This window comes from Muntiacus reevesi, chromosome 11, assembly GCF_963930625.1.
Source record: "Muntiacus reevesi chromosome 11, mMunRee1.1, whole genome shotgun sequence".
Taxonomy (NCBI): domain Eukaryota; kingdom Metazoa; phylum Chordata; class Mammalia; order Artiodactyla; family Cervidae; genus Muntiacus; species Muntiacus reevesi.
In genome coordinates this window covers 41,468,686-41,484,138 of record NC_089259.1, presented here as the reverse complement: position 1 = coordinate 41,484,138, position 15,453 = coordinate 41,468,686, and the positions used below count along the sequence as shown (strand labels likewise).

At 35.1% G+C, this 15,453-nt stretch overlaps 1 protein-coding gene across 2 annotated transcripts in view; it reads left to right on the top strand.

Annotated features, from left to right (window-relative positions):
* The window catches only part of KLHL1 (kelch like family member 1), a 460,807-nt gene that overhangs the window by 321,224 nt on the left and 124,130 nt on the right, over positions 1-15,453 (top strand). For both annotated transcript variants that reach the window (XM_065902214.1, XM_065902213.1), the window contains one exon: positions 2,576-2,762. In XM_065902214.1, the coding sequence (XP_065758286.1) occupies positions 2,576-2,762 (187 nt within the window). The remainder of the gene's footprint in view (positions 1-2,575; positions 2,763-15,453) is intronic.

Sequence of the window (15,453 nt, the reverse complement as noted above, 5' to 3'; positions counted from 1 at the left end):
TAGGTTGTTTCCATGTCCTGGCTATTATAAACAGTGCTGCGATGAACATTGGAGTGCACGCGTCTCTTTCAAATCTGATTTCCTCGGTGTGTATACCCAGAAGTGGGATTGCTGGGTCATATGACAGTTTATTCCCAGAATATTGGAAGTAAAAGCAAAAATAAACAAATGGGACCTAATTAAACTTAAAAGCTTTTGCACAACAAAGGAAACTATAAGCAAGGTGGAAAGGCAGCCCTCAGAATGAGAGAAAATAATAGCAAACGAAGCAACAGACAAAGGTTTAATCTCAAAAATATACAAGCAACACCTGCAGCTCAATTCCAGAAAAATAAATGACCCAATAAAAAAATGGGCCAAAGAACTAAACAGACATTTCTCCAAAGAAGACATACAGAGGGCCAAGAAACACATGAAAATATGCTCAACATCACTCATTATCAGAGAAATGCAAATCAAAACCACAATGAGGTACCATTACATGCCAGTCAGGATGGCTGCTATCCAAAAATCTACAAGCAATAAATGCTGGAGAGGGTGTGGAGAAAAGGGAACCCTCTTACACTGTTGTTGGGAATGCAAGCTAGTACAGCTGCTATGGAGAACAGTGTGGAGATTTCTTAAAAAACTGGAAATAGAACTGCCATATGACCCAGCAATCCCACTTCTTGAGAAAGAAGTATGGAACTGGAGGAATCAACCTGCCTGACTTGAGACTATACTACAAAGCCACAGTCATTAAGACAGTATGGTACTGGCACAAAGACAGAAATATAGATCAATGGAACAGAATAGAAAGCCCAGATATAAATCCACGAACCTATGGACACCTTATATTCAGAAGTATTTTAAAACTAAGCACTCAGAGTTGACTGTCCTCTTATACTCCATTTTTACAGAATTCCTTCCATTTTCTTTTGTAATTTTAAATTTATAAAAATTTTGAAATAAATCTTATATACTTTGCATGTGTATTTAGAAATAGATGTACATTTAGTTATTCAAATGGATGATAAGGTCAGTGCTTTTACCTTCAACGTTATCACTAATGTATATACCATTTTATTGAATTTTAAAAACTATAACGATTCCCTTAAGCAAACAAATGAGTTTGTTCCTGGCTTTTCATGGGTTGACTCCTTACCAGGAAAAAAGTATCTTTTTTCTTCCTGTTGGGCTCTGCTATTGTCCCAGAGAAACAATTTCCCCTCTATTTCCTCAAATCTATTTCATTAATGTTTCTATTTATTAATATTTGACAAGTAAAATAGTAGTCCCTTAAGAAACGGGTAGGAAGGCAACAAAGTTTTAGTATATGAGAAGAAAAGTACAAGCAAGACTCTAACTAAACATCTTCCTTTGTATATTCCAAGGCACCTAGTAACTCTAATACTTCTTCTTCTTCATCTTTTTTTTTTTTTACTTCATAGCACCATTTTTAAATTGGAGAATAATCAAGTACCTGCTATGTTTTTGTGTTCTCTCTTATACTTCCAACAGTAATTTATATATTATAATAGTTAAATAAATTTATTTGATTATGGTTCAAATCAATTCCTAAATTATATGTTGTCATCATTTATTAACTTATTCACTCAGTAAACATTTATGTACCAATGTGGTACAGTGTCTTACCAATCAGAAGAAAAGATCAGTGAGTCATTGTCAAAGTTTCTACTTACACGTTTTCTAAATCTGTGTAACATATTTAACTCTCTTAAAATAAAATAAGTTTCATGAATTAAAAAAAGAGAATATGATACTAAAAGAGTCAAGGAAAAAGAAAATGCAAACAAGGACAGAGAAAGGAAAGTAAAAGATACTTTGGATATATTCAAAGAAATGTACAGAAAAAGAATTTGTGGAGATGATAACTTTTTATAGTTAGAGAAAAGAGGAATACTATAGCATAAAATTCTGGTCTCCCTTAGGTGCTGGATTTTTGGTAATTTTTATTTATTTATTTTAGTTTCATTATTGAAAACTATAACTTTGCCTGAAGTATAGTTTTTCAAGGTTTGCATAATTAAAAAGATGTTATGAGTATAATTTTCTATTTTTATTGAATCATTTTAGCTTGAAAGGGATTTAAACTATGCTTGAACATCTTAAAGTATTACATCTTTTAAAACTTTAAAAGCTTTAAAGTATGCTTGGAATACATTAAAGTATGTGAATACTTATGATAGGTTTGTTAGGGGTTAATCTGCTAAAGATTTTTTTTTTAATCTACTTTACCAGAAATGTCTATGGCCTAAAAGGCAACTATATTTGATTTATGAGCAGATTTTAAAAAAAGGAAATTAAACTGAAAAGTGATATTTAGAAGTTTCTTTGTACTCTGAATGGCCAAATAATAGTAAATAATATGGAATCAAAAATAATATCTTTTCTGTTTTCCTTAGCCATGTATTTTACTCATATTTATTTCTCAGTGTAATCAATTCTTATTATATTTTGCATCCCTGTCAGTATAAGGGCAATATCAAAGGTACTAAGCTTCTAATTTTCTAATTAGATATCTTATGCTCATATTATAAAAAGCATTATTAACATGAATGTGTATTATTCACAGATATTGGCAGACCTAGAAAACCATGCATTATTTAAGAATGATCTGGAATGTCAAAAGCTGATTCTAGAAGCAATGAAGTACCATCTGTTGCCAGAAAGAAGAACTTTAATGCAAAGTCCAAGAACGAAACCTAGAAAATCTACAGTTGGAACTCTGTATGCTGTGGGAGGCATGGATAACAACAAAGGTATTTAGTTCCAGATTTTTAATAATATACACCTGGTATCATACCATAACATGAATTTACTATTGTAATCTGTATAATACCAACAAACTTCACAGAAACTTACCTTTATTCATCAAAATTTTAGTTTTAGGAAAAAATTATGATGCCTCATTTTTCCTTTTTTTTCAATCTGTAGTTGCTGCTTCTGTTTATCATCTTTAAATCTTTTATCTCTTTGCATTATGTACAAGATTTCATATGGAATAAAATAAAAAGATTGAAAGCACTTACAAAACACAGACCAAATGATTTGTTGGATATCTTGAAAAATGTATTTCTATTCTAAGTAAGTATATTTATATTCTCTTCTAGTCTAAGTAAAGTAAAATGTATTTCTATTTCTAAATGCAATGTGTCAGCCCCATGCTTGCTGAGAGTAATGTCTATGAAAAAGAGAGTCTCTGCTTTTGAAGAATTTAGAATCTCTTACAGAAGCCAGAGGGCTTCCCAGGAAGCACGGTGGTAAAGAACCTGACTGCCAACGCAGGAGACATAGGAGAAGTGGGTTCCATTCCTGGGTTAGGAAGATCCCCCGAAGGAGGGCATGGCAACCCACTCCAATATTCTGCCTGCAGGATCCCGGGCCAGGGAGCTCGGTGGGCTACCATTCACAGGGTTACAAAAAGTCAGACATCACTGAAGTGACAGCACAGACACACGCACAGAAGCTGGAAAAATAGACAATTATCATTGAGGGTACTGACTTGGCAGGTGTCATTTTCAAAGTTAATTTTCTTTTGTTTCCACATGAAATATTTTTTTCATTTCTTAAAACAGAAGCAGGTACACTTTATAGTAAGTCTCAGATTTGATAAATGGGCAGTGATTTTATACATGTATAAAACAGTTTAAGTTCAAATTTATGATATTTGCTTTTAAAGAACACTGCGTTCTACAGAAAGAATGACCATATACGATCAATTCCATTTGTACATCTGCACATTTCATTTAAAAATAAAGAAGAAAAGAACAGTGATTGAATCAGGCAAGCCTGTGGCTAAGATTAAACAGTAAACGATTAACATCAATATAAAAATTAGCATCAATAAAAAAATCATTATCCTATTAATTAGCCAAAAGACATGGCTAATTTAAATTTTAAAATTTATTGATTTTAAATACAATTTCCATAGCATAAAGAAATATGAGTACAGGGGTTACACTGAGTTAAGTTGTTCGCCATCATTCCCAAACCATTCCCCCAATCCTGGTTCACAAAATCAGTCCCTGGCGCCAAAAAGGTTGGGGATCACTGGTCCAAAGCATTAAAAGAGTGTGATAAAACAAAGTGTTTGTGAAAAATTCCTGATTAAGTCAGAGATAAAACAGGGAAAAAAAATTGATGGAAACTTTAGGAATTCTTACCATATCCACAACCCTCTAGGAATTGATGTTAAATATATCCCATAACTTAGATAAAAATCCGACACTTAATACCAAACCTCAGAGAACCTAGCTTTCCTGCCATAGCAGAAACTTAGAGAAGCCAATGTTTCAGGAGATTTAAATAACTAGGACATTTTCAAAGTAGTCATTGTATTTGCATCATGCTTTTACTGCTTAAAAAGTGTTTTCTAAACCTTATTACCTTGTGTTATCTCTAAATGAGCATTATGATTTTATCTTAAAATTGTGACTTCTTGAAAGATAATGAGGAAAAGGAAATTAAAATGTAAAAAGAGGCAGAGAGATCAAAAGAAAAAGTGTAGCAAAAATTATACTTTATTTTGCACAACTGATTTGAAAAATAAAGCAATACAATGATAATTACACAATATCTTAGAATACAATGATATAGAATACTTAGTGTGTTTTTTGGAATTCTTTACATATTTATATTGTGCCTTATAAGGCTATATAAACATTTTACTGAGTTCCTCTTCAGTTCTATAATCACTGGGATTCAGGTGATATTCTATAGCATTGATAAGCTATGAGTACAACCCCTGTAGATTTTCTGTAGACATTGCAAAAATTCAGAGCATTTTTCTCTCCTTTCCCTTCCTTTCTTCTTATATTCACATGGAAGTACATGCATCCTACAATGATGCATTTTCCTGCACATCTATTTTGGTCCAGGCTCTGTGTTAAGAACTCATGTACCATGTGGAACATTAAGAATTACTACCCCTACCTCATGGGCTTCTCCTGTGGCGTTACTGGTAAAGAACCCATCTGCCAATGCAGGAGACACAAGAGAGGCAGGTTCCATCCTTCGGTTGGGAAGGTCCCTTGGAGGAGGAAACGGCAACCCAGTCCAGGATTCTTGCCTGGAGAATCCCATGGACAGAGGGGCCTGCTGGGTTTATAGTCCATGGGGTCTCACAGAGTCAGACACGACTGAAGCGACTGAGCATGCACACATGCACCCCTACCTCACAGGGCTGCCAAGTTAGTCTGGGAAAGTGAACAGTAAACAAAATATTTGTGAATAAAATGAGCTTGAGAAGAATGAGTTTGTGAGTACAATATCTATAATGCTTGGATGCTAACCTAGTCTAGTCTAGGAAAGTGGAGAAGTACAGAGAAAGTGTTCATTGTTGCTGTTCTTAGCTGAAGTCTAAAGGATAATTAGACATTAGCTTAGAACATTATTAGAATGGTCGAGTAGGTGTGGTGGCAAATTCTAGACTAGAGCTACATCAGATGTGAAGATTTACAGCTAGAGAAGCATGACATCTTCAAAACCAAAGAGAAATCCTTTCTGGCTGAAATAAAGCCAGTGGAGAAGTAAAACCAGCATGGTAGTGGAGGAAAGACACAGTGAACTTCAGGGAAAGGCTTAGCAAGATAGATTCTGCTTTGAAATCTAGACATCATCGAAAGCGATGTTCCAAGTGTAGAAAGTAGCCTTTGCAATCAGATGACTATTTAAACAGATGATTGGGAGTATCACTTAAAATCTTGGTCTAATTTACCCTTTCTCAATACTATAGTGTGTTTCTGTAGCAACTACAGTAATTAAATGTAAAGAGGCTAAATACAAGGAATTCCAGCATGTTTGATTAGCTCCAAAGAGGACATCAGAGAACTCTGTAACACACTGCGCTGACTTTCCTCATCACATTATAGACTAAGGTCAAGCCATCTAGAAACTTTGGGGGCATAGACTATAGGGATTCTATGACTTAATAGTGATGTGACATACAAGTGAAGCTAGGACAACAAGATATTCTTATAATGGCATTTATATGAATAGCATTATGTATTGGGCTTCCCTTGGGGCTCAGCTGATAAAGAATACATCTGCAGTGCAGGAGACCTGGGTTCGACCCCTGGGTTGGGATGATCCCCCTGGAGAAGGGAAAAGCTACCCACTCCAGTATTCTGGCCTGGAGAATTCTAGAAGCAAGCTCCAGAGCAATCTCCAGAAGTTGGTGATGGACATAGGGTCTCAGTCCATGGGGTCACAAAGAGTTGGACAGGACTGAGCAACTTTCACTTTCACTTTCAAATGCCTTTTGCACCAATACAAACAACATTGAAGAATTGGGAATCACATGATTCATTTGAGAGAAAAGAATCAAGACATAAATGAAGTTAGCAATATGCCTTAGAAAGTATGATTGATTTGCTGCCATAACTGTAATATACTGAAGAATATATCTTTAAAAATATAATTTAGAGCATGTGAAAGTGAAAATGTTAGTTACTCATTCGTGTTCCACTCTTTGCAACCCCATGGACTGTAGCCTGCCAGGCTCCTCTGTCCGTGGAATTCTCTAGGCAAGAATACTGGAGTGGGTAACCATTCAATTTTCCACGGGATCTTCTTGACCCAGGGATCAATCGAGCATTGTAGTCAGATTCTTTACCATCTGAGCCACCAGGGAAGCCTAATTTAAAGCATATTTCAGTTCAGTCATTCAGCCATGTTCGACTCTTTGAGACCCCATGGACTGCAGCATGCCAGGCTTCCCTGTCCATTACCAACTTCCTGAGCTTGCTTAAACTCACATCCACTGAGTCAGTGATGCCATCCAATAATAATAATGGGACTGAATTTTTCTTTTTGTATTTTTAATTCTTTATGTATTTATTTATTAAATGTAATAATGAAGACTGACATTAGTTTCCTATTTTTTCAATTATTGCATATTTTAATTTAATTTCTTGAACTAATTGCCTATAGTACATGGTATAAAATTCACTAGAAATAACTTATGAGGTGCTTTACTCATCTTGTGCATTTTATAAGGAATAATTTAAATATCTTACAAGTTTACTGTTAACATCTAGTAGGTAGCATAGCATACCTAACAATTTCTGAGCAAATGGTGAATATCAAATATGAGAACAAAAGCAGGCTATGGAAAACCTTATGTCCTTTCAAAGATAATTTATTTTCTTTTTGACAGACACTTAGGTAATATCAAAATATCGTCTTCCAAGCAAGCATTGAGTGATTTGAGATTAGGATGTAGTATCTGTGAGGGCTGCCCTACTCCTGGTTTGCCTTCATTATTTATAGAAAGGTCATTAGTCTTTGGCCAGTCCTGTGTGCCATTTTATTTTCACCTCAGAAGAACCAGTTCTATGTAATTTTTAGCATCTTAGCTTCCACTTTCTGCCCAAATTTCTGTCTTTCCTTGTGTATCTTATAAGTTAGCAAATGCCCAGAAGACAAGCAATGATGGCTTTTCATGGTTTTCTCTGAGTCTAAAATCCTGACTTCCTTGGTTGCCCTGGGCTATAGTTAGTGTCTCCCCAGCCCCACAAGGGCTCTGCTGGTGACTCAGTGGTAAAGAATTCAACTGCCAATTCAGGAGATGGGGGTTCAATCCCTGAGAAGGGAAGATCCTCTAGAGAAGGGAATGGCAACCCACTCCAGTATTCTTGCCTGGGAAATCCCATGAACAGAGGAGCCTACTAGGCTATAGTCCACGCAGTCACAAAAAGTCGGACACAATTTAGCAACTAAACAGCTAGAACAACAGCCCCCCAAGACTGCCAAGAATCTGGGGCCAGCAAGTACTTCAAGGGTTCTCGATCAAATAGCACTACCTGTGAATCAGTCACTTCTGATGGGGCTCAATGGTAAATAATCTGTCTGTAATGAAGGAGACCATGGTTTTATGCCCTGGAGGAGGGCATGGAAACTCACTCTAGTACCCTTACCTAGAGAATCCCATGAACAGAGGAGCCTGGCATGCTGCAATCCATAGGGCTGCACAGAGTCAGACATGCCTGGAGCAAAGAAGCAGCAGCAGCAGAGGGGGGAAAATGGCAAATAATGTTAGACTCAATTCAGTGCACATCGCTTCTATTTTGGATTTGTCCTCCTAAGTGTTAACAATCTTTTTTAGTCTCTAATGTCTTTAAACAGCTAAATTTTTTGTTTGAAGACTGTTGCTTTATAGTTACTTTTGTGGAGATAGTTCATCTGATACAAACTAAAGCATCATAGTTAGCAGCAGAGGCCCTTGTGAATTTGGCTTGATGATTTCATCATGGTGCATTTCTAGAAATTCTTTTTGAATTTTTTTGAAATATATATGATGATGTTCCCATCTTACTTGTTTTTTAAAAAAATTTCATCTATTGTTACTTTAAATAGTTCATAGGTTTATTTTTTACCCTGTAGCTAGTAACTAACTTCTAAAAGCTTGAGAGTCTAAGTCTGTTGATTGTTATTTCTGACATTTATATCAGTATTATACCTTGATTTTTGGGTAAGATTATTTTGAAATTACAGTTAATTTCATTACTCTGTGGAGTATTCAGGGTCCTAATTGGAGATGTATCAACCTAAATGCAGATGTAAACTGAGAAATATCAGAAATTGAGCTTACACTGGAATAGTACAGTTATTGCAATTTGGGAAATGCAATCTCTAGGAAACGACAAGCTAGCCCATTGAGGATTTGGAGTGGGCTGTATTTATGGGCAAGGAGTGCAAACAGGGCAGAGTCCAAGAAGTTAGTTTATTGTCTTAAGGACAGTAAGAGATTCTTGGAAGATGGTCACTGGTAAACTTTGGGTTTTAAATTAGGCATTTGTGAGAAATGAGTCTCTGAGTTCTTGTGTCATCTTCCTGAGGGTGCATGTATTGAGATTCTCCATTTCATATTTTCTGGTTCCATTTTAGATTAAAATCCTTTCACACTTTCCTCCAGCATGCATGAGTCAGCTCTAACCAAGAACTTTGACTCAGTTCTTGAATCTTATCAGTTCAGTTCATTCACTCAGTCATGTCCGACTCTTTGCGACCCCATGGGCTGCTGCATACCAGGCTTCCCTGTCCATCACCAATTCCCAGAGCTTGCTCAAACTCATGTCCATTGAGTTGGTGATGCCATTCAACCATCTCATTCTCTGTCATCCCCTTCTCCTGCTGCCTTCACGCTTTCCCAGCATCAGAGTCTTTTCCAATAAGTCATTTCTTTACATCAGACGGCCACAGTATTGGAGCTTCAGCTTCAGCTTCAGTCCTTCCAGTGAATATTTGGAACTGATTTCCTTTAGGGTTGACTGGTTTGATGTCCTTGCAGTCCAAGGAACTCTCAGGAGTCTTCTCCAACACCACAGTTCAAAAGCACCAATTCTTCAGTGCTCAGCTTTCTTTATCCATATTCTATCCAACTATCCAGCTTTCTTTATCCCACTCTCACATCTATACATGGCTACTGGAAAAATCATAGCTTTGACTAGGTGGACCTAGGCTTAATGTGAAATCTCTGGATCATTCATACCACCCCCCTCATGTTAGGCCCAAGGCAAATGTTTTAGATCCTATCATAGGTGAAGAAAACTGCTCCAAGGAAATGCAGCCTTTTGTACTCAGCAATGTCTATGCCAGGTTTCACCTCACTGTTCTTTAATTATTCAACTCCAGATTTCCTTGGAGTTTTTTTCCTTGCATTATGTCCAGTAAAGCAAAAACTGCATTGCAATTTGACCAGATTTACTGGTATTTTAATTAGAGTGCACTCTGTCACCTCTTCTATTCTCTAAAAATCAGTCTTTCTTTTCCTTTTGCATCTTTTTTTTTTTCCAAAAAAAAAAATATATATATATATATTTAAATTTTGAATTTAAATAAGTTAAAAACAAATTTAATTTTGTATTGGGGCACAGCCAATTAACAATGTTGTGGTAGTTTCAGGTGAACGTGTATCCTTTCTCCCCCAAACTGCCCTCCCATCTAGGCTAGCACATAACATTGAGCAGAGTTCAATGTTCTATGTTCTTTTGTACCTTGATTTTTTTCTCCATAGATTGTTTTACTTGTTTTATGCCCTGTACTTTTTGGAGAATAAGGATTTTGTTTAGAATTAAGCTATTAGCAGACCTGACATTTTCCCACTTTTTACATGTTTACAAAGTTAACATTGTTAGATAACAAAGTTAGATAGCTTCTGAGTATTCAGAAATTTGATAATACATACTCACATGTAACTTCCACATCTCTAAAGTGAAGATAATAAGTCTACCTCAAAGCATTAAATTATGCCAGGTAATAAAATAGAATAGTTCTCATTACAATGTAGATGATGACTCAACCATTTGAATCTTTACTTATTCTTCCTATAGCAAATGCAATTCAAATTCATGTCTGAGTTTAAATAGAAATTGATACATATCTTTGATCTGAGGCATTGTTGGCAAAAATCTAGAACTGTAAGTATAAATTCAAGAGTATATGCAGTCTAATATAATAGATTAATTTCCTTTTCAAAATTTTAAGCAACTTGGAGACAGGAACCTTACATATCTAACATCAGAAAGAATCGTTACTTAGAGTAGGTTTTCAGTAAATGTCTCCCATACTTAAATTACAACCTATTTAACTAATATTAGTAAATATCCAAAATGAAAACTCATATGTATATGCACATATATACTATTTGTCAATGTAAACTTTGTATGACTATGAAATTCTCCTTTATTTATAATCTTTGGGAGATTTTTAAAGGCAAGCTCTAAATAAAACTTGCCATTACCTGAATAATTTTCCCCAAAAGATCTTTCAATTATTGTGATAAAGATTTAACAATTATCGTGAATCTATGTTATTTATCCTCTGTAACTGATTGTTTGGGAATGATAAAATTATTTCATCAATGACATATATATAGATAGATAGATTTTGATTTAAGTGTAGTTGATATTATGCTAAAATAGCATATTATGTTAGTTTCAGGTTGCAGCATAGTGATTTTGTAATACATTAAACACATGGTGAAATGACAACAACAGTAACTCTAGTAATCATTTATAACCATCCAATAATACTATAGTATTATTGTCTAAGTTCCTTATGTAGTATAGTATATCCCTGTGACATTTATCACAGGAAATTTACTCCTTTTAAGCCTCCTCACATATTTTGCCCAACCCTCCACTGCCTTCCCTTCTTGGCAACCAGCTGTTTGCTATCTGTATGAGTCTTTCTGTTTTACTTGTTCATTTGATTTTCCTTTGGATTAAGCATTTAAGTGAAATCATACCATATATGTCTTTCTCTGTCTGATTTATTTCACTTAGCACATTGTCCTCTAGATCCATCAGTGTTTTTGAAATGGCATGATTTCATTTATCATGACTAAGTATTATCTCATTGTATATGTATACCACATTTTTTGTATTCATTCATCTATCTATGGACACTTCAGTTGTTTCCATATTTTGGCTATTGTAAATAATATTACAATGAACATAGGAATGCATATATCTTTTTGATTTAGTGTTTTTGTTTTCTTCAGGTAAATACCAAGAAGTGAAACTGTCAGATAATAAGGAAGTTCTATTTTTAATTTTTTAAGGAAACTTCATAGTGTTTTTCATTGTAACTGCACCAATTTACATTCCCCAGAACAGTGCACAAAGATTATTTTTCCTCTATACCCTCACCAATATGTGATATTTGCTGTCTTTTAAATGGCAGCCATTCTGACAGGTGTAAGATGATAGCACACTGATTTCGATTTACATTTCCCTGATGATGTTGAACACGGTCTCATGTGTTTCCTGTCCATTAATATATTTTACTTGGAAATATATTTATTTAGGTCCTCTGCATATTGTTTAATGAGATATATGTTTTTGATATTGAGCTCTATGTTTTGTTCCTATAGTTTGGATTTTAACTCCTTGTTCAATGTATTGTTGTTTAGTCTCTAAGTTGTGTCTGACTCTTTGTGTCTCCATGGATTGTAACTTGCTAGGCTCTTCTGTCCATGGGATTTCCCAGGCAAGAATACTGGAGTGGGTTGCCATTACCTTCTCCAGGGGATCTTCCCAACCCAGGAATCAAACCTGCATCTGTTGAATTGCAGGCAGATTATTTACCCCTGAGTTACCGGGTAAGCCCCTTTTATTGAATATATCACTTGCAAATATCACTTCTCATTCAAAAGGTTACTTTTTTACTTTCTTGATAGTTTTCTTCCCTGTACAAAAGCTTGCAAAATATTTTCACTTTGATGTAATCCCTTTTGTTTATTTTCATTTTCCTTTATTTTTTATTATTTATTTTATTATTATTATTATATTATTATTATTATATTATTATTTATTATTATTATTATTTTATTATTATTATTTTATTATTTATTTTATTATTATTATTATTATTTATTCCTTTATTTTTTATTATATATTTTATTATTTATCATTTTCCTTTATTTTTTATTATTTATTTCCTTCATTTTCATTTATTTTCAGTTTCCTTTACCTGAGGATATATATATATATATATTTCATATATATATGGGCTTCCCTTGTGGCTCAGCTGGTAAAGAATCTGCCTGCAATGCAGGAGACCTGCATTCGATCCCTGGGTTGGGAAGATCCCCTGGAGAAGGAAAAGGCTACCCAATCCAGTATTCTGACCTGGAGAATCCCATGGACTCTATAGTTCATGGGGTCACAAAGAGTTGGATATGACTGAGTGACTTTCACTTCACTTCACTTCATATATATGTATATGTATATGTATGTATGTATAGATAGATAGATAGATAGATAGATAGATAGATAGATAGATAGAATCTTGCTAACATTGATGTCTGAAAGAAAACTGCCCATGTTTTCCTCTAGGATTTTATGGTTTCAGGTTTCACATATAGGTTAAGTCTGTAACCCATTTTGAGTTTATTTTTGTATATGGTGTAAAAAAGTGATCCAGTTTGATTCTTTTGCATATAGCTGTCCAGTTTCCCCAAACATTTATTGAAGAGGTTGTCTTTTCCACATGTTATATTCTTGCTTACTTTGCTATAGATTAACTGAGCATATATGTGTAAGCTTATTTCTGGACTTTCTACTCTTCCATTGATCTATGTTTCTGTTTTTATGCTAGTTCCATACTGTTTTCATGGCTATAACTTTGTAGTATAATTTGAAGTCAGGGTCCATAATACTCCAGTCTTGTTCTTCTTTCTCAGGATTATTTTGGTTATTTGAAATTTTAAGTTTACTTATTCTAGATCTGTGAAAAATGCTGTTGGTATTTTGGTGGAGATATCGTTGAGTCCATATATTGCTTTGGGTAGTAAGGACATTTTAACAATACTAATTATTCCAGTTCATGAGCACAGTATATCTTTACATTTTTTGTATTGTTTTCAATTTCATAAGTGTCTTACAGTTTCCAGAGTACAGATCTTTTACTTTTTTGGTTACACTTTTTTCTAGGTATTTTATTCTTTTTGATTCAATTGTAAATAGAGTTGTTTTCTTTATCTTTCTGCTACAAAATTATTAGTGCATAGAAACACTACATATTTCTGTACATTAATTATATATCTTGCTACTTTAATGAATTCATAAGTTCTAATGTTTTCAGGGGAGTCTTTAGGGCTTTCTAATTACAATATCATGTCATCTGTAAACAGTGACAGTTTTGCTTCCTTTCAATTTTAATATCTTTTATTTCTTTTTTCTTGTGTGACTGGCATGGCTAGGACTTTCAATAATATATTTAATAGAAGTGCCTAGAGTGGTTATCCTTATCTTTTTCTTGTTATTAGAGGAAATACTTTCAGTTTTTCATTATTTAGTATGGTGTTTCTATGATATAGTCATATATAACTTTTATCATGTTCGGTTAAGTTCCCTCCACACTCATTTTGTTGAGAGTTTTTATATCTTAGATGAATGTTGACTTGGTCAAAAGCTTTTTCTGCATCTATTGAGATGACTATATAATTTTGTTTTGTTATAGGTTCATCTCTGGGACTCTCTGTGCTTCCTGGTTATGGATATCTGTTTCCTTCACCAGTTCAGGGTTGCTTTCATCATTATTCATTCTGATAGTATTTTTTTGTCCCTTTTTTTGTCTCCTTCTAAGAAGCCTACAATGCTAATATTAGTATGCCTGGTGCTGTCTCAGAAGACTCTTAAGCTAGCCTCATCTTTCTGTTTCTTTTTTCTTTTCCACTAGCCTGTCTTCCAATTATTGATCCATTCTTCTGTATCATTTAATCTGCTGTTGATTTTCTCTGTGGATTTTTCATTTCAGTTAATATATTCTTCAGTTCTAATTGGTTCTTTTTATGTTTTTATCAATGTGTTGAAGTTTTCACTGTGTTCATTCATCTTCTCCTAAGCTCTGTGAGCATTTTTATAACCATTACTTTAAATAATAACATTTTTTCTATAATATTGCTTATCTCCATTTTATGTAGCTTTTTTTACCCCCTGAGGTTTTTTGATTTTTTTTTTTTTAAATTTGCAACATATTCCTTTGTCTCATTTTGTCTAACCCTTGGCATTCCTTTCTATATATTAGGTGGATCAGCTATCTCTTCTGGTCTTGAAATAGTGGCTTCGAGTAAAAGATGTCCTACTGCACCCAGCAGCACCGTCCTGCCTCAGTGCCAGAGCCAAGTGCTACAGGGTTTTCCCCTGTGTGGGGTGCGTGTGCCCTCCTGTTGTGACTGGGCTGTGATTTCTCTGGGCACAGCTAGTGTGTAGGACTGGCCCCCGTGCATCTAGCTGAAAGGCCTGGCCACAAGTGTTGCACGTACTCTGTTGTATGTGACTGACTCCTGGTGTGAGCAGCCCTTCAAGGAGACACCAGTGCTGGTCAAGGGCATCTGCCACGTCTGGCTGTACTGCCAGTCAAGTGTATCTGCCTGGACTGGTGGTCCAAGGGGCTACTTTGGATGGTGTCTACTGCCAATTGAAGGTGGATGTTAATAGGTAGGGAGCTACTTTGGAGGGACACAGGCTTCCTCATGTCCACAGGTGAACTTACCTCGGTGGGTTGTTGTGCTCGTAAGTTCCATGGCAAGAGTCATAAATGACACTGAGCAACTAAATAGAGGATTAAAAAAAAAAAAAAAAAACAACAACAACCTACTAGCACTTGCCACTCCTCCATACCCAGGAAAAGTTCCAACAAATCCCAGTCTCTCAGATACACACCTTAAATCACCTTAAAATTAATCAATGGATTTCTTCATTATGAAGCAGGTACTTTTTTTCTGCATTGGGCTTCAGAGCAAATGAGTTTTTCATGTTCCTTTAAGAGCAAATTCTTGATTTCCTGTAGCCCTCTGGCTCTCCTGGACATAAGCTTGCTTATTTTCAAAGTCAGACACTGTGGCAGCTTGTCTTCCCAGTGCAGGTTCCCAGGCCTCAGAAGAATCATGTAAGGTTTAACAGCTTTGCTCTCCAGGGATGACTACCAAAGCTGTGATGCCCC